At 38.4% G+C, this 21,458-nt stretch overlaps 2 protein-coding genes across 2 annotated transcripts; both read left to right on the forward strand.

Moving 5' to 3' along the window:
* The first annotated feature begins 14,202 nt into the window (after positions 1-14,202).
* Positions 14,203-15,563, forward strand: foxq1a (forkhead box Q1a). Its single transcript, XM_063462173.1, has one exon. It carries the CDS (start codon positions 14,440-14,442, stop codon positions 15,259-15,261), a length of 822 nt encoding a protein of 273 aa, XP_063318243.1. The 5' UTR covers positions 14,203-14,439; the 3' UTR covers positions 15,262-15,563.
* A 1,149-nt stretch (positions 15,564-16,712) lies between these two features.
* foxf2a (forkhead box F2a) lies at positions 16,713-19,809 on the forward strand. The gene is made up of 2 exons (XM_063462743.1): positions 16,713-17,988; positions 19,276-19,809. The coding sequence occupies exons 1-2, from the start codon at positions 16,998-17,000 to the stop codon at positions 19,428-19,430; spliced, it is 1,146 nt and encodes a 381-aa protein (XP_063318813.1). The 5' UTR covers positions 16,713-16,997; the 3' UTR covers positions 19,431-19,809.
* Positions 19,810-21,458: the final 1,649 nt, after the last annotated feature.

The following is a 21,458-nucleotide window of genomic DNA, read 5'->3' on the forward strand; positions in this document are numbered from 1 at the left end:
ATCATCTGATATTTTCAGGGAGTGCTTGCTGATTTTTAAACTGTGATTGAGACACCAGCCAAGTCAGGCTCCGTCTCTCACTCCATTCACACCCCCACCCTAGAGCAAACCACAGAGAGGTGGAGCTGGACTCGTTTGGCCCTGAAGTAAACACTGGCCTTTGCAATCATTAAAGACGAAATCTTTAGACCTGTAAGGAGTATAAGCTACAAAGTTTAGCTATAGAGCAAGTAATCAGAGTCATGGATCACATGGGCTATAAATCACCAAACATACTTCACATACTTATAATACTTTTTAAATTACATTTTGAATATGTCAAAGGACGATTTAAGGAGAGTAGATTTTTTCACACTAACTTTACATCTGTGGTTTAAGGAATTTCGGCTATTCCAAGTATTGCTTCTTAGCTTCTTTGTAACTCGATCTCTGGGTTGTTTTCCAGATGAAAATTTTTGCACTGTTGAGAATATTTGACTGCGTTATTTCAGTTTCTACAGTGTTTGCCAAATGATCAAAACAGTGTTTGTGAAAAAACAAAGGTGTGTCTGACCACAAAGCAAACAAAATGCCAGTCTCTCCCTCTCTCCCTCTTTTTTTTAACTACTTACAATAGCATTGTGCTACGGCCCTTTCTCCAGCTATTTTTTGAACCCTTTTACTTCATCATTTGTTTCTTTGTTGGTAGTGGCTTTTTGATGCTAAATGAGGATCAGATTTCAAAGTTTGTTTTGATCTCCCTACATAACACGGCAGTCTGGGAATGAGAAGAGGTCAATGGACAGGAAATGCTTTCATCGTGTGTGTGCCTCTTTGACTCTAGGCCTCCATTGTGTTTATGGGCTTCACACTTTCTGATGGAGTTCCCAGATCATCATAAGGTGCAGAGCGCAGTATCATTGAATATTTATTACAAATTTGAGGTATGATATTTACGTCTTGTTATGATAAATACTATAAAATGCTGATTAGCTGTTTAAAGGTTGAACAGGCACATTTTACTACTTGTTTGTAAATATATTAACAGATTTAAGGTAAAGAATAACATCGACATCACAAAGATGTGCTGTTTGTCTTCCTCCGCCTGTTTAATTTCTCTGTCCAAGCCTCAGGGGTCTCTCACTCTTCTTTTGCCCCATAAGTCTGGGTCAAAGGTAAGCAACAGACTCTAAACCCTCAAAGGACAGGAGTTGCTGTCTGTTAGTGAAACCAAAATAGAAATGACAATTCACCCAAATTCTCCTTTGACCTCATCACAACCCACCTTCCCTCCTCAAACCTAACAAACACTGGGTGTAGCAAAGAAAACATCCTTTCGCGAGCTGTTCCACTTCCAGTTTCCTGGGAAAGACGTACACAGTCTTATGCAGAGTGTCTCAGAACTTGAACTTCCCAGTTTAGCAGCAACAGCTGGTGAGTCATTGCATGTGATCCTCACTGGAAATTAACCACTGACAGTTAGTTTGAACCGCAAATGTTTACGCAGCACTTATTATTTACATAATGTCTTCTGGTGGCCTGATCACATCACAAACTGGTGCAGCCCAAAAAATAAACAAAAAAATGCTTCCTTGTGAAATAGGTGGTGCTAAAAACTTGATGAAGTATATTTGCTGTAGTAGTTGGTAAGTTCCTGTAGCTGGTGAGCTACATCAGCTATACCTAACACTCTGGCAGGCCAGGACATGGCATTGTACTCACTGTCCAAGGTAAGGCCTCACTAAAGGACACCTTGCCCTTCTCCTTTTTCTCCGTAATGGGGACCATAATTTACTGTATAAACAAGTTGTCGAACTAAATAAGAATTAAAACTAATGACTGGGACAATTAACTCACTGAGAAAGTGTTTCTAGAGACCATAGTTCGCGTAAGCCATAGGGCCATTTTCCCATAGATTGCAATGCAACCAGATTCCTTCTTTGAACCAGAGAAGTTGCCCCCTGGTGGCCATAAGAAAGAATGCAATTTCAGATTTATAAGAAATTAGCGGAAAAAATATTCTGTATATTCTTTGTGTTAACCTTTGTGCAGAGGACTTGTGGTATGTTTCGTATAACATCATCATAATGTATGTTTACACAACACATAGTTCTTATCGAACATGCATCTGATATATAACATAATGGGCAGTTCACACTTCAGCATTAGATGTTGTGCTTTTGTCATGCAGCCCAGATCTTTGTTTCATCTCCATCCACATCCCTAATTAGCCTTAACCTAAAAAATATGTTAGTGTTTAGATAGATAACAATGAACTCTTGTAGTGCTTTTAAGACTATTTTGTAATTCAAATTCAGCAGTACACATCTTGACTCTCTTGATCTATCACAGCAATAGCGGCTCAAACAAGATCACATGAGACTTGATTTTTCCATTTACACCCGTTGGATTCCAGCTTAGCATATGAATTCATATGACTCTAGTTTGAGCCTTGCCTGCATGAATCATGCACAGACTTGGCTCGTTTTCAAACACTCATATACACCCGTCACAATCAGGAATGTTTATATAGACAACTGATTTGTGTTGCTTTATCTGATGTTACTGATCATTTAGTTGAGAAATGATTCATAAAAAGAGGTGGAGTAGAGTCTCTCACGCACCTTGACTGACGCTCGTTGATGGGTGATGAGGTGATTGTGCAATTTTGTCCTTGAAAATTTTATGAAACCCATGCTGGCAAGATTGTTTGACCTTGTCAGCCAACCAAGAAACAAACAAACAAAAAGCAAGCAAGCAAACAAACAAACAGAAAAGCACAAACAAACAAATAGAGATTCACACAACTAAAAGATGTTGTCCTAGGACTCATTAATTAGAAATTATATTAGCAGTGAAGCCATTTTTTTCATGATCACTAACAAACTTGAAAAACTGTGTGTGCGTGGCATTAATCACTCTGATCTCCAAACCTGGGAAAACTATGAGAGGCCAAAGATCACATTTCACCACAGTTTACATTCTCCTCATTGTAGACATACCACACACCAAGACACATACTTTACTTACTTCGTGAGTGAAAAGTAAGTAAAAGTAAGTCATTTTTTCTTCTTTTCTTCTTCTTCTTCTGCCTCTTCTTTTTCTTCTTCATTTTCTTCTTGTTATATGGCCTTTTATCAGTTAGATAGATGTTATAAATTGACACACCAGCATTAAACAAAAACACATTGCAATTTTCACCCAGTTTTAGTTATAAAAGATATTTTATCCTTTGTCAACATTGGGTCCTGAGTTCATCGGATTTGGGTTTTAAGGATCAAAGCGCTATTGAGCTGTGACCACACTTTCTGGCATACCGAGACATAAAACTTGGCGAAATAAGCAGACTGCTTCAAATCAGCAATCGGCACACGTTATTTTTATGTAGATCAAGCTACTGCTTAGTGAGAATTGACACTTCCACTTAAAACTCTCAAAATATGTTTCTAACTTATTTTTATCTGTCAGATGTTATTACGCAAATCCATAGTTAAAATGGGTGAGACATCTAGACCAGTGGCATTCTTTTAAATGTCATTTACAATGACATCAGGTGCCTGACAATCAAACAAGACTTTCAAAAGGCTACACGGACGCTAAAGAAGCTCCTCCAAGGCGTTTCCACCCTCCAAGAATATACACTTGTTTTTCAAACTAGTAAATCTCTATAGAGATACAGAGAGAGCGAGAGAGAAATGTCTCAACCATTTGTCATTTACCTAAAAACTGTGGTACAAAAGGTATAATTAGAACCAAATCTTCTCTCCTTTTTCCTTCCTGTCACGCTCATATATACATACATGTTGCATCACTGTCAGACTCTTTTGGCTTGCTGAGGTAAGTAAGGATTGCTTTATTGGTGCCACGTTCATATTATTATTGCACACATGACAACCAAAAGATTTGCTGACAGTATTGCTACTTGTGTAACTTTTATCATTAAGTGTGCAACGTTTAAAGGTAAAGGTTACCGTAGATGTCAGTAGATTGCAGATTGCAGTCGGCTGAATTCTGTTTTCTTAACCCTCCCAATTAAAGTGTATAATTCTGGCTATGGTAGTCGAGGAAGGAAAAGCAACTCTGGTCAGTATAGGTTGTCAGTCTGTTGTTTACGTCAGCTATCAATATGCTGGATGTCCATGTCTCTTTACGCTGGAGGAGACTGTAAAACTTGAAAAAAGTCAGATACAAGCCAATGAGTCAGTAAAACTAGCTTCTGTCCTGTGGCAGCAGTACTGAGAATATCCTTAGTTGCTAACAGCTAACAGCTAACAGTTGCTGTTTTTCCTGCTTTTAGCCTGAATCAGTGAAACTTTCTTTAAAGTCGATTTAGCACTGTTGGACTTGGACACATAAACTCAGTAAACATGAATTAAACTGGTTATCAGAGGGAAAGAGTGATTTTAAGAACACTCAAACCTAACATTAGCTGGCATGATGTTAGCTTATAACCAGTTGTTGTTTAGCTTATTGTGGGTTGTCTTTATGGGGTATGGGGTATGTACCACAGGCCTTCACGCTGGCAGTAATTAAACCATTACTCAAAAAGCCATCACTTGATCCAAGTAAGTAATTATAGGCCAATCTTTAACCTTTCTTTTATCTCAAAAATTCTTGAAAGAGCAGTTTTAAAACAACTAACTAATTGTCTGTAGAGGAATTGTTTATTCAAAGAGCTTCAGTCTGGTTTCAGAGCTCAAAACAGAAACAGCTTAAGTGAAGGTTACAAATGATCTTCTTATGGACTCTGACAGTGGACTCATCTCTATCCTTGTCCTATTAGACCTCACTGCAGCGGTCGATACTGTTGACCATAATATTTTATTATAGAGATTAGAGCATGCTGTAGGTATTATAGGTACTGTGCTGCAGTGGCTTGAATCATATCTATCTAATAGACTCCAATCTCTTCATGTAAATGAGTCATCTTTAAGCACTAACTGAAGCCTTTGCATAAGTGCTATAAAAAAACAACTTTGTTTTCACATCTTCCTGCATTCTTTGGTGCTTATGCTTTTCCTGCTGTTCTATTATTTTTGTCAGTTCTGCTTCCCCACACTGTCCGGATTTCCTCATCTTAAGACTATTGTCATTTATTTGATCCAAAAATCAGAGAAAATGCCCCAAAATGCCTGCCTTTTCCAAGAATCCTCCAGATAAAATACTTTCCAGATACCCATTCATACAGCAGCATTCTCATCTCCACCTCATCCTGGACTGTCAAAGACTGTCAAATCTCCATGTGCTACTACGCTCTCTACTGCCACAAACATTTAAATTATCCTGTCTTTGTTCTTATCGGCTGATCACCAAAATACTTTTATTTCTTATCTGTGTATTTCTCTCTCTCTCTCTCTGTGTTGAAATAAGGAAAGCATGTTTAATGAATACAAAACAACAAAATGAAATAAAAATGAGGATTTTTTTGAAAGGCTGTTAGCCACAAAATTACATAATAGGTCAATGATATAACGGATTACTTACTTGACCTACAAACTATGAAACAGCTAACAGTGTCCTTATAAAAATCAAATACGCCCTGCTAACCCTAACCCTAAAATTTTTTCTTTTACAGCAACATCGGATTGGTTGAAAACACCTACACACCCACAGATTGTTGTTTTATATGCACCAACTTTTAGTGTGATTGTTTCAGTGATGGTTAACAGTCTATTTAACCAGTGACCAGAAGTCAAGATCATAAAGTCATTTAAGACCAGTAGGTAATTGTCCATGTGTACATGGTTGCAGACATGTCTCATATTGGGAATTTTTTTTCAGTTGGCCAGTTATTTCAATGGTCATATTTAGGTATAAAATAAAGTTATTTTACTAATCACTTCATGGAAAATATCATTGATGTTACCAACTAAAGAGTATCTCAAACACTGGTTCACATTTTATTGGTTCACAATCCCATAAATCCTTTATGTGGTGGTGCAGCTGACCAACACTGCCATCCTGGGGGGTGGTGCTGTATTTTTCGCCTGCGATTGCAGATTTTGAGCTACAGTAAGGAGAGCGCCAGCTTGATGTGGCTCTGTGGTGGGCCCAAAGGAGGTGTGTGGACTGCAGAAAAGATGTTAAATCTTCTTCTGGGGATGGGAGGTAAACACACATCCAGGTTTGTATCTGTATCTAAAATGTCATAAAAGATTCACAACTGCTGTCAGCATGTGTGCAATAACACTCTTTGAGACAGCACGAAGAGTCGGAACATGCAGTGTTGGCTGTGCGCGCCCACACACATGCAGTTCATACACAGTCTCATCAAATATGTTATAAACATTCCCTCTCTCACACAAGTTATGAGCAAACTCACACCAGGCTTGAGGCATTGTATTGAGCTCAGGTCCTGTCGAGAGAACAGATCCAGTGCAGGTCTGGAAGCGTGTTGCTTGGATACAAATATCATTAAACTTAACTGTCAGAGTGCATTTGGCTCTGCTTAATGTGTCACCATTTATAAGGGCTTGGCTGCCTTCCACTTAAGGTTTTCTCTGATTCTTCTCCGAAGCACACACGTGCATTCTAACATGCTACACGCACTGCTCACAAAGAAATAGATGTGAGTACATGCACAGAGAAATCCACACACAGACACGCACACACAGACCACCTGGGAGATCTGTTTATGTATCCCGGCAGAGGCCGCACGAGAAACAGATGTCACTTTTATTTCACTTTATCCAGAAAAACTTCCAAATAGCCTCATTTATTTACATCCAAAATATAGTTTTATCTTTAGGGATAATGGGTAAGTTATGCTTTGATCACTGACAAGGTTTCGCTGGTATAAAGAAGGTAACAAACATGGGAATGAGGCAGAGCTTTAGGTATATAGTATATAATTTTTGCATCTCTTATGAGACCAGGCAATTAAATTAAAAAAGAAAAGCCTGGTAACAAAAGCAACAAATATATAATATAGCAACCAAACACTAAAAATAAACACTGTAATAAAGATCATGATCACTCTAGATTCATATTGCATTAAATCTTCTTGACAGGATGGCATTTGCCCTCTGACTGACTCCTATCTGAGTGGGTGTAAATAAGGTGTGTGCTGGTAGATCTGTGTTGGTTTCGTGCAAAGCTAACATTTTAAAGACACTCACCTAAAGGGAGTTCCTCCTCCTATTGGCACGCAGGCTCTTTGTTGTCTGTGCTGCCAGTGCTTTTTTTCTCCTGTCTTCTTTTCTCTCATTTGTACATAACCCAAACAAGTCCTGTTGGCGTAGTAACTCTGATATTATCTAAGCATACTTTTTTTTGAAGGGGATCCCAACACTGAAATTTTTTTTGTTGGTTTCCTGCTTGCATGAATGAGACTGGGGAGGCCTGAAGGCAGCCAAAACAAGTTGAGTGGAGTTGGGGCAGGCGAAGCGCTCTTAACAGCTTTTAGAATATTTTTAACAGGTTCCTGTAAATACAAAGTTCACTTGATTTATAGACTCAAAGTATCCAAAACCTTTGTTTAGTGCAGATCAGATAAATGGCAGTTAAGATGATAAATTGTACGGAGGCTTTATGAACTGTAAAACGTATGTCCTACAATGAATGGAGTACAAGTTCTGTGCTAATATATATATATATATATATATATATGTGTGTGTGTGTGTGTGTGTGTGTGTGTGTGTGTGTGTGTGTGTGTGTATAAAAACACCTCTCCTCTCCTGAAGCCCAGGAGGGTTAGGCTGTTCTTAGGAAATCTATATATATGCAAAGGCACAAATATCCATGTCTGCCTTTATGTATGTATGTACTTATATGTGTAACACTTGAAAAACCAAGACTTCAAATGAGGCATGTTTAAACCATCGATAGTATGTTGACTCCCATAAAGATCCCACATATAGATTTACAAAAGATGCCTTAAATGTTTAGGCACAGGGCAGCAGACCGTGGCCTCACGCAACTGTTGTCCCTGTAGATAAAGGTCCTAGATTTCTGGTCAGTAGTCATACTGGTATATTCACTTGTTTGTAAAAAGAAAAAGAAAGAAAAAAAAACAAACTAACCAGCATGGAAATACATACAGTTTCTATTTAACCTGACATTCCTTCTTTGCAGAGATAAGGTACTCTGGTAATGACCGGAGACTGTTACAGTTTTTTGTTTTACCCAAATTATTTTCTTTAGCAAAATACTTTTGGATAATTAGTATATTAATTCAAATAACATCTTTCATATATAATGTTTTCTGTGAGCACAAGAAAAGTGCTTATAGATGATTTTCCCAAATGCTAAATTAACCCAAAATCAACATAATGTACAAAAAAATCCAAGCATAACCCCGAAATATATACAAACATTAGTGATTCTTGCAAAAATTTTAACACTACTCAAGATGAAAGTATGTAAAACTGAAGCAAAGAAATAAAAGGCGAGGAGATTTATCATAATGGTAGTATGAATGTAGCATGTTTTATACAAGTTGCAATAACTGTTTATTGCAATGTAAAGTTTGGCACAGCTTCATGCTAGCTCTCAAATAACTGCAGAGATGGCATGTGTTACATGCAGCAGAAGCATGCAAACAGAGAGGAAACAACCAGATGAGCCAGAAAGTTCATGTCTTAAATAATACAGGGAGCAGACTAATATCAATACAATTATGTTTAATTTGACAAAACATATTTATAAATGTAGGCTCAGCTGGTTGCCTTGATACGTTAATTTAATGATTTAATTAAATGTTCTTGCCGCCTGCCTTTGATCTTTGTGGTTGCCGATGGCACAGCTTCCTTGTTGGGTCTTTGTATTTCATGTGATTGAATCTGACTGAATTTACCGGTTGCTATGGCATCATAAGTACAGGCACAGGAAGAAAATGAGCGCTTGTTTACATGTTTAAATTATTTCTTTTTAGTGAAGCCACGTTTCAAAGCCTTAGGCACAAAAACAGATGGTAACTAAAAGCTCCAGACATTTGAGGGTTGCACTGTAGACAGAGAGAGAGTAAGATGATGATTTCGTGAATAGAAACAACACAATATGTATCCAGAGACACTGAAAATCTAGCATTATAGTCAGGAATTTTCTGATTATTACAAATCTGCCTTTGATTTTAATTTACCCTTGCTTTTAAAAAAAATTTCTATATGCTGCAAGTTTAACACTAATCAGACTGGTAGCTGGTGGTAAAAACCACGCAGAACAAAGCATAAATAAACACTATCTTCTCATATAGATTTACAACATGTCCTGGGTACTAAAGCACTAGGTAGAATAAATGGTAAACTGTAAAACTCTGTGAATCACGAATGATTAACCCTGGCCTTTAATCATATCGTTGCGCATATTTCATTTTAAGGTTCTCTCTTGGATGCTGAGTGTATAAACTGTGAGATAAAGAGAGCTGATAAATGTTCAACAGTTGCTGGGTTTATGTGTGGAAAGCATTTACTGAACATTTTACTTTTGTTGTAAACTGTAAACTATAACATCGACAAAGGTGCAAAAGAGTTTATTGTACACACACACACACACACACACACACACACACACACACACACACACACACACATATATACATATATATATATATATATATATATATATATATGAACTATATTTACTTGCAACATATGCGTGACAAATTCATTTTATGCTGTAGAAGTGATGACGAGCCACCATTCAGTGCCATTTGGTGTTGACGTGGCATTTCTCTACTCTAGAATAATGGGGGTAACAGTTTTGTAGCCGTGCTGCTTGTCAGTAACAGCTTACGACACTCTGTGTGCTGATACACGAGGCCTCAACGCAGATCTCACCACACAGAGCCCTAGAGAGAATAAATAATGGACTGACCCCTTTTCTCAATGTTTTTTACAATCATCGCTCAAACTGTTGACATAATAACCACATTTAGTGTGGAAATTTGTCGCTTATTTGAAAGCCAAACTCCATCTTGCTGCTGTTTTGGCAATGTTTACCTCATTCACCTCCTTTTTTAAAACGATATACTCACGCTGATTATTTGAAGATCCACATCCTCTGATTTACACCAAGACCCTGCACCTAATATATAGCTGCCAAACCATGTTCCATACTGGATGTAATAATCTTAACTTAAATATGATGCAAACTTTTAAATCCATTCTACACGTGGCTTCTGTTCGCAGTATTGCAATTCTCCTTTAAATAGTATTAATTTATTCAGTAACATTATTCACTATGTTTGAATTGCCTTGTTTAATAGTAATATTATACATAAATACATATCTTCATTTCCCTGCAGAAAGCTTCTCTTACATTTTTATTGTGTCTGCAATACTTTTGCTTTTCATTTTTGCAGCACCTCATTACCCTTTGCCTTCCAAGGGACAGCTCAGGAATAGAAACTTCCCCAACCAGCAACAGGCAATGGCCTGCTTTCATTCCTTCTCTCATATTTTAACTGCTGAGAGACATGAAAGAACTTGAAATTTGTTTTATGACATATTTAAATTTGTGTCGCACAAATTACTTATTGAAAGGCAAAGAAAACGGCTAAACTTTACAGCTTTCTTACACGAGAGACAGAATGTGTGGATTCAGAGGCCGGGGCGAGATATACATGACCCAACATGTGGAGCAAAATATACATGAAGAAGCAATGCCTATAAGCTGTCTGAGTATGACTAAGAATGTTTGTGCAAAACCATAATGCTTCAGTTAAGTGCTGAGAAACTGGCAAGCTGGTTTCAAAACTGAGCTGTCAAAATAAAGCAATTAGTAACTGACGAAATATTTTGAGGTCAGACTTTTCTACAATGATAATTAAAACATAGTTTCCATACATAGCACTAAAAAAAGCCCGGAATAGATATGAAATTATATTTTTGTTTGAACCACTTAATTTTAATTCCACCTCTAAAACATGTTTGGATAAACACACACACACGCACACACACACACACACACACACACACACACACACACACACACACACACACACACACACACACACACACACACACACACACACACAAAAGACACACACCTTTAGTGGCAAACAAAATTGCCATCAGTTTGAGATCTTCATTGGACTATTTTTAGACTGGAATCTGGCACAACAGTTTACATTACTGAGATTCTAAGAAGGGTTTAAATGTTTTTCTCTTATATGTTTTAATGATGAGTCATTATCTGTCCTGGACATGTGAGACAATAATCTCCTGATAAATATTAGTTAAGGAAAACCATGACAACTCTGTCTGGTTCAGGGGGTTGGGAAGCGCATCTTGTAACCGGAAGTTTGCCGGTTCGATCCCCAGCTCTGTCTGTCCTGGTCGTTGTGTCCTTGGGCAAGACACTTCACCCTACCTACTGGTGTTGGCCAGAGGGGCCGATGGCGCGATATGGCAGCCTCGCATCTGTCAGTCTGCCCCAGGGCAGCTGTGGCTACAACTGTGGTTTGCCTCCACCAGTGTGTGAATGTGAGAGTGAATGAATAGTGGAATTGTAAAGTGCTTTGAGTGTCTAGAAAAGCGCTATATAAATGCAATCCCTTATTATTATTATTATTATTTCATTGTCTCATGTCTTGTTTATACTAGGGTGCATTGTTTTTTAGTTTAACATTAAAAGCTCTTAGTGACTCGGCAGCTTGAGCAAAATGAAGCAGGTGTATCGCTGAGAAATGAGCAGCGCTCGACATAGCTGTTAAATCTAATGTCACAACACATTTGTTGCCCTTCATGTGCTGTTTTGTCTTTTAATCGTGCAGTCAACTAAAACTATTTAACTTCTTCCGTGTGCTCTCTGACAAATGAGTGGGAAACTATTTTCCTTGACAAACAATTAAACAAACGATTCTTTGGAAAATCATTGGGTTGTGACTGTTTTGTGAGTCAAGCCAATACTTTGATTGACTGAAACTTAAACTTCACAGAATTTGGCCACATGATGTCTGTGAGTGATCGCAGAATGTGCTACACAGGTATGCTCTACCTTAAATGGGTTCTCATGAAACTACTACATGCTTGTGAATAGGCGTGACTTTATTGTACTGAATTGAAAAATCTTGGCATGCATTTTTATTATTTTGGCATAAGTTTGGGATTCTTGAATGTTTTGGAACTGAAAATGGTGCCAGTGAATCACTGCACAGTATTCACAACCATCAGGGCATTAGTCACTAAGTGTCTGGCTATGTACTTTACCGTGTTCCTCATTCCAGCATATCAACAGGTTATGTTTCAACAACAACATCAGGGCCACGCTGGCAGTAAACGTTGACGTTCTGACAAAGGAAGATGGTGCTTTCACGGCCAATGTGTCTCCGTTGCTCAACGAACACGCTTGCGAACAATGTTATCATTACTGTGCTGTTCAGAGAAAAGCATTCTTCATTCTTTGGAGGTTTTTCAATTTTATAGCTTTGCAGGTTTAAGGGCTTTAAAACCATAAATAAGATTTCATGCAATTCATTTATATTTCACACTACATGCATTTAATTTTATATTCTAAACTCACAAACACACAAAGAAGAAGCTTATAAAACATATTTATTATCTAATCATCTTAAAATAGACCATTTTAAATTATTACATTATTGTGTATTATTACAAAATTATATGTTGTTTAAGTATGCACACTGCACACACATGCCTTTAGAAATATTGGCGTAGCATAGAATTACTATAACTGCTCATTAGTATACTGGCTTTAAGTACACCATACTATCAAATGAATATTTACAGTCTTTCCTTCATAAGAAACAGTTACACACATACATATGTATCTATGATTTTGTATGTAACTTTTAATTACTCCACTTGTGATATTGTATACTTTTTCTTTTTAAATTATCTTATTATAAAGCCATAATAAATGATTTAAAGCTTTATACACGTATCACCATGTATATACACATTGAGACATGGCGTCACAAGCTACTACATGCACTGAGCAGAGTGAATACATGGTATGTGAGCTGCTGTCATTGTGTGGTTAGCTTACAGAATTCCATCCTTGACATGCCACCATTCAAAGTAGTGACTTCACTACAGGTTCTGTGTCACACTCAACACAAACAGATTATTACCTGAAAATCAAAACATTCACACCAGCACAAACATGCTCGGCCTACCTTCTACAAACACTTACAGAACGCACAGTTTGCATAAACAGCAGTTGAATAATTTTGTACTTGGCACAGTGACAGCATGAGGGTAATGTCAACACTGAGTTCCAGGTGGTTTTACAAGGATATATATTTTTTTCCGTTTATCTGATGACACTGTGGATGCACAGCCTGTCATGGCAATTGGTTGGATCTATTTCCCGGAGGTATGTTGCACAAAGATGGGTTGTTCAGCAGAAGTCAGAGTTGGACCTGGGGGAGTAGCTGAGAGAAGATGACTGCCATCATCCAATAAGAGTACAATATAAAGTTCACATAGAAATCAACAATTTGTCTTGTTTGGTCCTATCTCCATGATTCAATTGATACACCTGGTGTAATTGTACTGCAGTTTCCTCAGGCTGAAATTGCAAGACTGTTAGACATTTCTAAAGCCTTCCAAAACCTCAACGCAATTACCAAAAACAGAAAATTAATGATCATTTGTTAGGTGAATTCTGGGCAACAGGAAGGACAGGATGCACTGTTTAAGTGACAAAAACACAATAACACAAGTTTCCATGTGGGCTGGTAAATTGGCATGACATTAAAAGTTCACACCTAAACACTGAGCTTTGATATGAGACATCCCGAAAGCAGGTGAATGTGTGACGAGTGCTGGCACAGAGACCCGAGTGTTGTTTAAATATTACACACCAGCATGGAAAGATTGTGCAGTTGATTGTTTTCATCATAAAACGGTTGTTTAAAAAAAATAAGATGAAGTAAATCATTCCGCACGCACACACACACACACACACACACACACACACACACACACACACACACACACACACACACACACACACACACACACACACACACGGATAGCCCTTGCTGTGATTACGGCGCTTCCTGAATGGGACAAATAAAACTACCTGGAGGCACCGCACCTTAAATGCAAAGGAAATATACGCCCTCTGGTTGTCTCAGGTAAAATAGTCTCAAGGTGTGTTCCTTAACATTTCACAGGTGAGACTTTTAAACTGGCTTTGAATGAGGCTTGCGTTGGAATGTTCGAAATATTATATTAAATGGTCATTATGAATTTTTTTTTATTAAAGACACTGGAACGCAATGTGAAGGTATTTGTGATATTCTCAATATTTTAAACTCACATGCCCCGCCCCCTTGGGTTGGGTCTGAGGTAAGCCGCCTATAAAATGCCGCTAACACGGACCCAAGGTGAGAAGGGCTTCAGCGCTCTGGCAGGTATGATTAAGAAGACACACTCCTTCGGATACAGCCCAAGACTCTCCGCATCTTGACTCACACAAAGCTTCGGACTTTACTCAAAGAGCTCTCCGAGGTTTATTGCTGGACAGATTCTACCGAGCAGCACACTAACAATGAAGCTGGAGGTGCTGTGTGGGAGTCACTATGACATGAAGCATTTCGAGATGTCCAGTGATGCTGAGGGTCATGGGCGATCTCCTTTCCCTCCTGAAGAGGAGCTGGGGTCGGATGGGGACTGCGTGGCCCACAGTCCTCCACCTGTTACCCCGTGCGGCGGCAGCGGCAAGTCCAAGCCGTACACACGGAGACCCAAGCCCCCGTTTTCATACATCGCTCTAATCGCTATGGCCATCCGGGACTCACCCAGTGGACGTCTGACTTTGGCGGAGATAAACGACTATCTGATGAAAAAGTTTCCGTTCTTCAGAGGCACTTACACCGGCTGGAGGAACTCGGTTCGTCATAATCTGTCTCTTAATGATTGTTTTCTCAAAGTGCTCCGGGACCCTTCCAGGCCCTGGGGAAAGGACAATTACTGGATGCTCAATCCTCACAGCGAATACACATTTGCTGACGGGGTGTTCCGGCGCAGAAGAAAGCGCATTAACAAAAAATTCAGCAGGGAACAAGAGGAGCCCGAGCACACAGAGGAGCCGCAGCGCATTCACCAGTCTGCCCCGAGCACCAAGACTGATTCCTGTCCCAAGTTTACCAGTTCATTCGCTATTGACAGCATCCTCAGTAAGCCGTTCAAGAGAGACTTAAATAACGAACGTTTGCCTCCCATTCCTGCCTTCCCCTGGCCTTACTACACTGAACTAATGACCTATCATTCAAACACACCTGCCTCATATCTATATGTTAAGTCACCCTTTCATGTGGACTCCAGTGCCCAGCATGTATCAACCCCCTATGGTGGTGGGTTTCTTTCATAGACAATTTGCAATATCACAAAGAAATGTGGACTTGCTGTTCGGTGACTCAAAATCATCATCTTGAGCTAGTCGCTAGTTTAATCTGACATAACTGTGGCGGGATGGTGGTTCCCTTTTATTTTTGTAGTAGTTTATCCTTAAAGCGTTTTCAAACTTGAAATTTCACACTCTGTTAGAAATGTTACCGAGCAGAGCATTAACTTTATTTCTTTGACAAACCTGTTAAAATATGCACTTTGACTGTTTTTATGTCTTTTTATTTTGAGAAATGTGAAATTAATAATAAAAAAGTTGTGCTGATATCTGTTTCCTGTTGTTGTGGCCCACCTATAACTGGAATTATAGATCCTTCATAAAAGCATAGTTAACTGCCAGTGCAATTATAGAATGCACTATTCACGAGGGCGTATTCGTCTGACGCCTCCTCGAAACTATTTTCTAAATCTTGCATTGCCCAATATTTGTCTAATAATAATAATAATAATAATAATAATAATAATAATAATAATAATAATAATAAACTTGGTATTGTTCTTTTTTCCTCTTTCTTTCTGCTTCATGCTGCCAAAAGAAATATCATATAGTAGTATTTACTTTTTCATGTTCATGAAGCTCGCTGCTGCCGGATAGGGGCATCCAATATTTATGTTTTCTGTCTGGTTCTGCAAATAGCTGTCGCCTCAGTCACCACACATACTCAGGAAAGGGTTTATACAAATGCGAGCTCAACTCAAATTCAGAGCAGAAAGAAGGGTATTCCAGTTTGTGCTATTCATCTGACACTAGAAAGTAAATTTCCTCTAAAGCAGCTGTGCATCCTGGACGCACGAGTTTCGTGTTGGTAACAGCCTGCGCAGATTGTGCTTTTAACTTCACTGATGGTGACATTATTTCATGTCTTAAGCCACTCGACTTGCTCTAAACATTGCACAGAAGAAATGAACTTTGCATAGCGACATGTTCATATTTTATCATCTGAATCCTTCCAAAGACTTTTGTTAGATTGGCTACTTTCATTTCTCCGGGGATGTAATCCAGGCTCCGAGAGGTAAACTGACACTTGAGCGCTGTGTGTGGTATGTTGGCACGCTCTGATGGAAAAAACATGCTCTGGCCTCTCATGTCAGAGCCCTTAACCCTGAACAGATCCCAACCAAATCAGGAGTCGGTGCTTCTCCCGCACAGCTTTACAGTCTAAAGCTGCAATTGGGCACCTTCAGTGTTTGCGGTAAAGGGAGGTAAAAGGAAATAATTTGATCTTAATCGAACTCTGAGACTTCATTCATCATGATGTCGTGACAAATACCGGTTTGTCAAATGTGGACAGAAGTGTTTTGGAAAGTGAGTCGTGGGAGGAGATTTGTCTTACTCCAGTGTGCAGTGTCCGGCTTCTTGGCTGGATACTTGCCAGATGGGGAGGGAGTAGTTCCTGGCGATTTCTTGGAGGGATTTGGGGGAATAGAGGGGCAGAGAGAGATTTAAGTACTGATAGGTGGTCGAGTTGTGTTTGGCCGGGTGGATATGCGCAAGCAAAGTCTAGGAGCTTTATTTCCCCTCTCTGATGGGATTATTGCCAGCGATGGGCAGAGAGAGGAAGGAGGGTCAGCGCCTGCGTTTCTTGATTTTCACGGTTATAATCTTACCGAGCATCGCAACGGGACACTGACCTCCGTGAATTCTGCGTTAGGAAGCCTTTAACGGTGCTTAAAATACAGGAAAAGAGAGTTGCATGTTGTATGAAACCAGAAAGAGGCACGGCTATGACGACTGAGAATTCCCAGCAACATCTGGATCTATCCAATCCTCTGCGCGCAAGTCCAGCGGCCGGTGCTCTAAGTGCATCTCTGCTGAGCGCACAGCCAGTGATGGAGAGCGCGCATAATGAATCAGCTAAAGGGAAAAAGGGAAACTCCGGCTTGAGGCGCCCCGAAAAGCCTCCCTACTCATACATTGCCTTAATTGTGATGGCTATTCAAAGCTCGCCAACTAAAAGGCTTACTTTAAGCGAAATATATCAGTTTCTCCAGGCCAGATTCCCCTTCTTCAGGGGATCATACCAGGGATGGAAAAATTCCGTCAGACATAACCTGTCTCTGAACGAGTGCTTTATAAAACTACCCAAAGGTCTAGGCAGACCTGGCAAAGGGCACTACTGGACCATCGACCCTGGCAGTGAGTTTATGTTTGAGGAGGGCTCGTTTCGTCGCAGACCCCGGGGGTTCCGGAGGAAATGCCAAGCTTTAAAACCAATGTACAGGATGATGAATGGTATCGGGTTTGGTGCATCCATGCTGTCCCAGAACTTTGATTTCCAATCACCCGCAGGCTCATTAGCATGTCATAACAGCTACAACTTAGATTTAATGGGTAATACAGTTCCAGGTGGCTTCGATGGACTCGGAGGAGGACATCACCTCCCGCACATGTCATCAAGCTCCGGGTCGTCATATATGGCCGCATGTCAGGTGGCCTCTAACTCAGACTATTGCCCCGACAGCAGCAGCAGCCCCCTGCAGTCCTCCCCAGCGATGATAGGCACTTTGGACTGTCAGTCTCCATATGCAAATGCAGCTTCACATTGGAGTACACCTGGTGTGTCATCGTACATCAAACAGCAGTCGGTGAGATCAAGCAGTCCAAACTCCTCAGCGGTACACGCGGGAATGACGTCTTATGCGCTGGATCAGGGCTATTTGCACCATAATGCACGAGATTCTGACATTTCAGGTATGCATTTTATTACCTACACTGTTTTATATTCTCTACTTACCACAGTGAGTCACTAGAGTCACTCGAGACCGTGAATAACTGATCATTTATCTATCACAGATAAAGTCAACGCTCTTTTTAAAAACAAAACAAACAAACAAACAATAAAAAACAGACTACATATTTAATGGATTTTCATGTTTCACATACATAAAAAATATATAGAAAAATCAGGATTTCACAATGTATTTTTATGCGAACATGTTTATTTAAAAATCTATACATAAAACATATCAATTTGTAATATATTTAAAATTAAAATTGAAAAGCAGCAAGATGAACAGAAAAGTACTTTTTAAGGCTATAAAATACTTTATTTTATTTTATTTTTTTTATCACGCATCAAAATATTGGTGTTCAATCGTGGCTTGTGTTTCATTTGATTGATTTATTACTATCATTGTTATATCACATTTTATTATCATGCCATAGCGTCTGCATAGAAGCCTTTTCAGAGGTCCCCGTGTTACACAAATGTAGGTCTACATACACAATAACAGCAGGTCATTAAAACTGTTAATTCTGAAAACAAACCTTTTTTTTTTAAATTTCAAGCAGATTCATGAACTTCACTAAAAATGTCAAACCTGCTTTTATTGTATTATCGATTAGTCTGTAAACACTTCTTTTTGTTAACATACGCTAAAAGGCACATTTGTATACAATGAAAAACATTCATTAAATATATATATATATATATATATATATATATATATATATATATATATATATATATATATATATATATATATATATATATTTACAAGTAGTTCTTTTTAGAAATATAAAATTAGGAATATCAGCAGACTTGATTTGTTTGTCAGAATCTGTCTCAAAATGCATTTATTCCCTTATTGTTAGCAATGGGAAAAATCTGCTGTTTTATTACGATTTGTGACTTTAGGATGTTAGTTAGAGTGAGGAATTCACTAGAATTTGCATCATCAACTGCCTAACACTGTAAACATGACTGCTGTTATATCCTTTGTCAAAGGATAAAGGCAGCTATGGAACTTATGACCACTTTAATTTAAAAGAAAAAAGAAAAAAGAAAGACAGAAAGAAAGAAATGTTGTTCAAAAGTAGCGCCAACCAATTTTAGGTCTAAAATTGTCTAAAAGGAAAAGGAACTTTTTCTTTTCTTTTCTTTTTTCTTTCTTTCTTTTTTTGGTTGCATGCTTGTATAAATCTACAGCTTGACCAAAGAAATGACTACTTGACCTCTTGTATCCTGTTTGTTTACAGTGGGATTGTCTCGATATTCCAGCCACTCAGCTCCCGTGTGTGACAGGAAGGAATTCGTTTTAAACCTTCATCCCAACAGCAGTGGATCTTATTATCATCAGCTCCATCATCATCATCAAAGCGTCTATCAGGACGTAAAGCCATGTGTAATGTGACAAGAAGAGGCAAAGTGGTTCCTAAAATAAAAACCCCAAATCCACTTCATTTAAGTTAAGCCCTCGGCGGAGTGATTCTAACATAACATTTCCTTATACGGCAGCTTATGAAGCACATCTTTCTTTCCAGTGAACTTTGACCTTTCAATTTCTTCAGTAATCATTTTGTTGTGGGGACTTGTTTTAGCACTTCACGTTTTCCTTATGCGACTGACGTCACACACATGGATAAGCAATATCTATATTGTACCAAAAACGTCAATATATCTGAACTTTTCATGCGCACTTAATTTTGTTTTGTTTTTTTTCTGATGGTTAAACTGTTGCTTCTCGCCTGTAATAATCCCTAATCATTAAAGAGATTTATTTTTGAAAGGACCATTTCGAAGTGATGTCTTAAATACTAAATGACTATAAGAAAGGGTAGACAAAGTATTTTCTAGAAACAGTATAGATTAGATAGAGTAAGCAAAAGTAAAAGACACACTCATCAGGGAACTCCAGTTGTGCTATGGGTGCTTTCTTCTCAGTTTCATAAATATGAACGAAGTATAGATTATTTTTATTTGATGTTATATCGACTTTTGCACATTTTATTTATTGTGAAAAGTCGGGCTTAATAAAAAGTAGTTAATCTTCAAGGTTGTTCATATTTTGAGGATAATTTATGTATATGTTGTGACTTCTTTGCATTAAACTGCTGCCACAATAGCATCACTGATGTAAAATATAATACTGACATAATTAGTAGCCAGAAAGAAGGGAGAGAGGAGGCCACGTACAGTGAGCAACAGTGAAGTGACAAAAGCTTACATTTTTCTTCAGTGCTTTTTGGTTTGACTTGCACTGCCATCTCGTGGTAAGTGAAAGTTTTTGGAATTCTAAAATAAAATTTCTGCGTTTGGTATTTGCAGAGGATTTAAAAGGTCGCACAGAACAGCCAGATGGACATTCAGTCACTTTAGCAGACGGTATACGAAAGCCGGAATGAACGGTATTTATCGATCAAAAACATAAACAGGACAACATGAAAAGAAATCCAACAATTCTTCTGGTATAAACTGAACCTTCAGACATAAAAAAAACACGTGACAAGGTGAATAAACCATATTTGACATAGACTAATGACAGTGTACGCACTCTGATTTTATTTAGATAGCCATACTCTCGCTTAATTACCCACACGTGGGTCTCGTTCTATCGTCATACATTATTATCGATTTATATCACATTATTGCGAACATAATCCACATTGTTAGTATGAAAGTGCATGTTTATATTTATATATTTGGAAAGTTTCTACATAATTTTAAATTTCCTAAAAGCAAAGGTTTCTTCTTACATAAACCTTATTAACGGCTCTGCTGTCCATGGTGCTGAATATGTGTTTTTTATTTTGATACGTTTTTATTATAAACGCAAAAGAAATGGAGCACTTTCTGTATTTTTAAGATTGTAATACTCACTCAGTATATAAGAATATACACACTGTGTTGTATGTGATATAGAGATCGGTCATTCAAAGTTGGTGCGTTTACAAGTCCAGCCCCGATAAAGGCAAAGGTTAACTGTATTAAATTGCATCTCAAATATTGAGGTGTGGGTAGGTGTGATTTTATGGGATACTGCTGACAGCATAAGAGTCATCAAGCGTATTCCTTTATCCAAGCACTCTCCTAATGAATCACTTCAAGGTTAAATTTCATTGGGAAGTCACAGACTAAAATTCTGGCATTATTTTTTTTAATACAAAATAACATATATAACGTAACATGCAGTCAGAAAAAGCAAACATTTCAAACAAAAAACAAAACAGGAGGTTGTTCTATTTCTGGAGGAACAGTCAAATGCTCCTCACTATCCCAGCAAATGACAAAATTTAACTACATGGTTATTCTGAATTCTGGGATTCCAGTTTCGATCAGTGCTCTGATGTGGTTTAGTTTGTTTCAGTCATGACTGACATCTTTATACTTTACTCTTTATACTGACTGCTAACTGACCAAGCGGATGAAAGGCATGCGTCGG

Source organism: Pelmatolapia mariae, linkage group LG18 (assembly GCF_036321145.2).
Source record: "Pelmatolapia mariae isolate MD_Pm_ZW linkage group LG18, Pm_UMD_F_2, whole genome shotgun sequence".
NCBI lineage: Eukaryota > Metazoa > Chordata > Actinopteri > Cichliformes > Cichlidae > Pelmatolapia > Pelmatolapia mariae.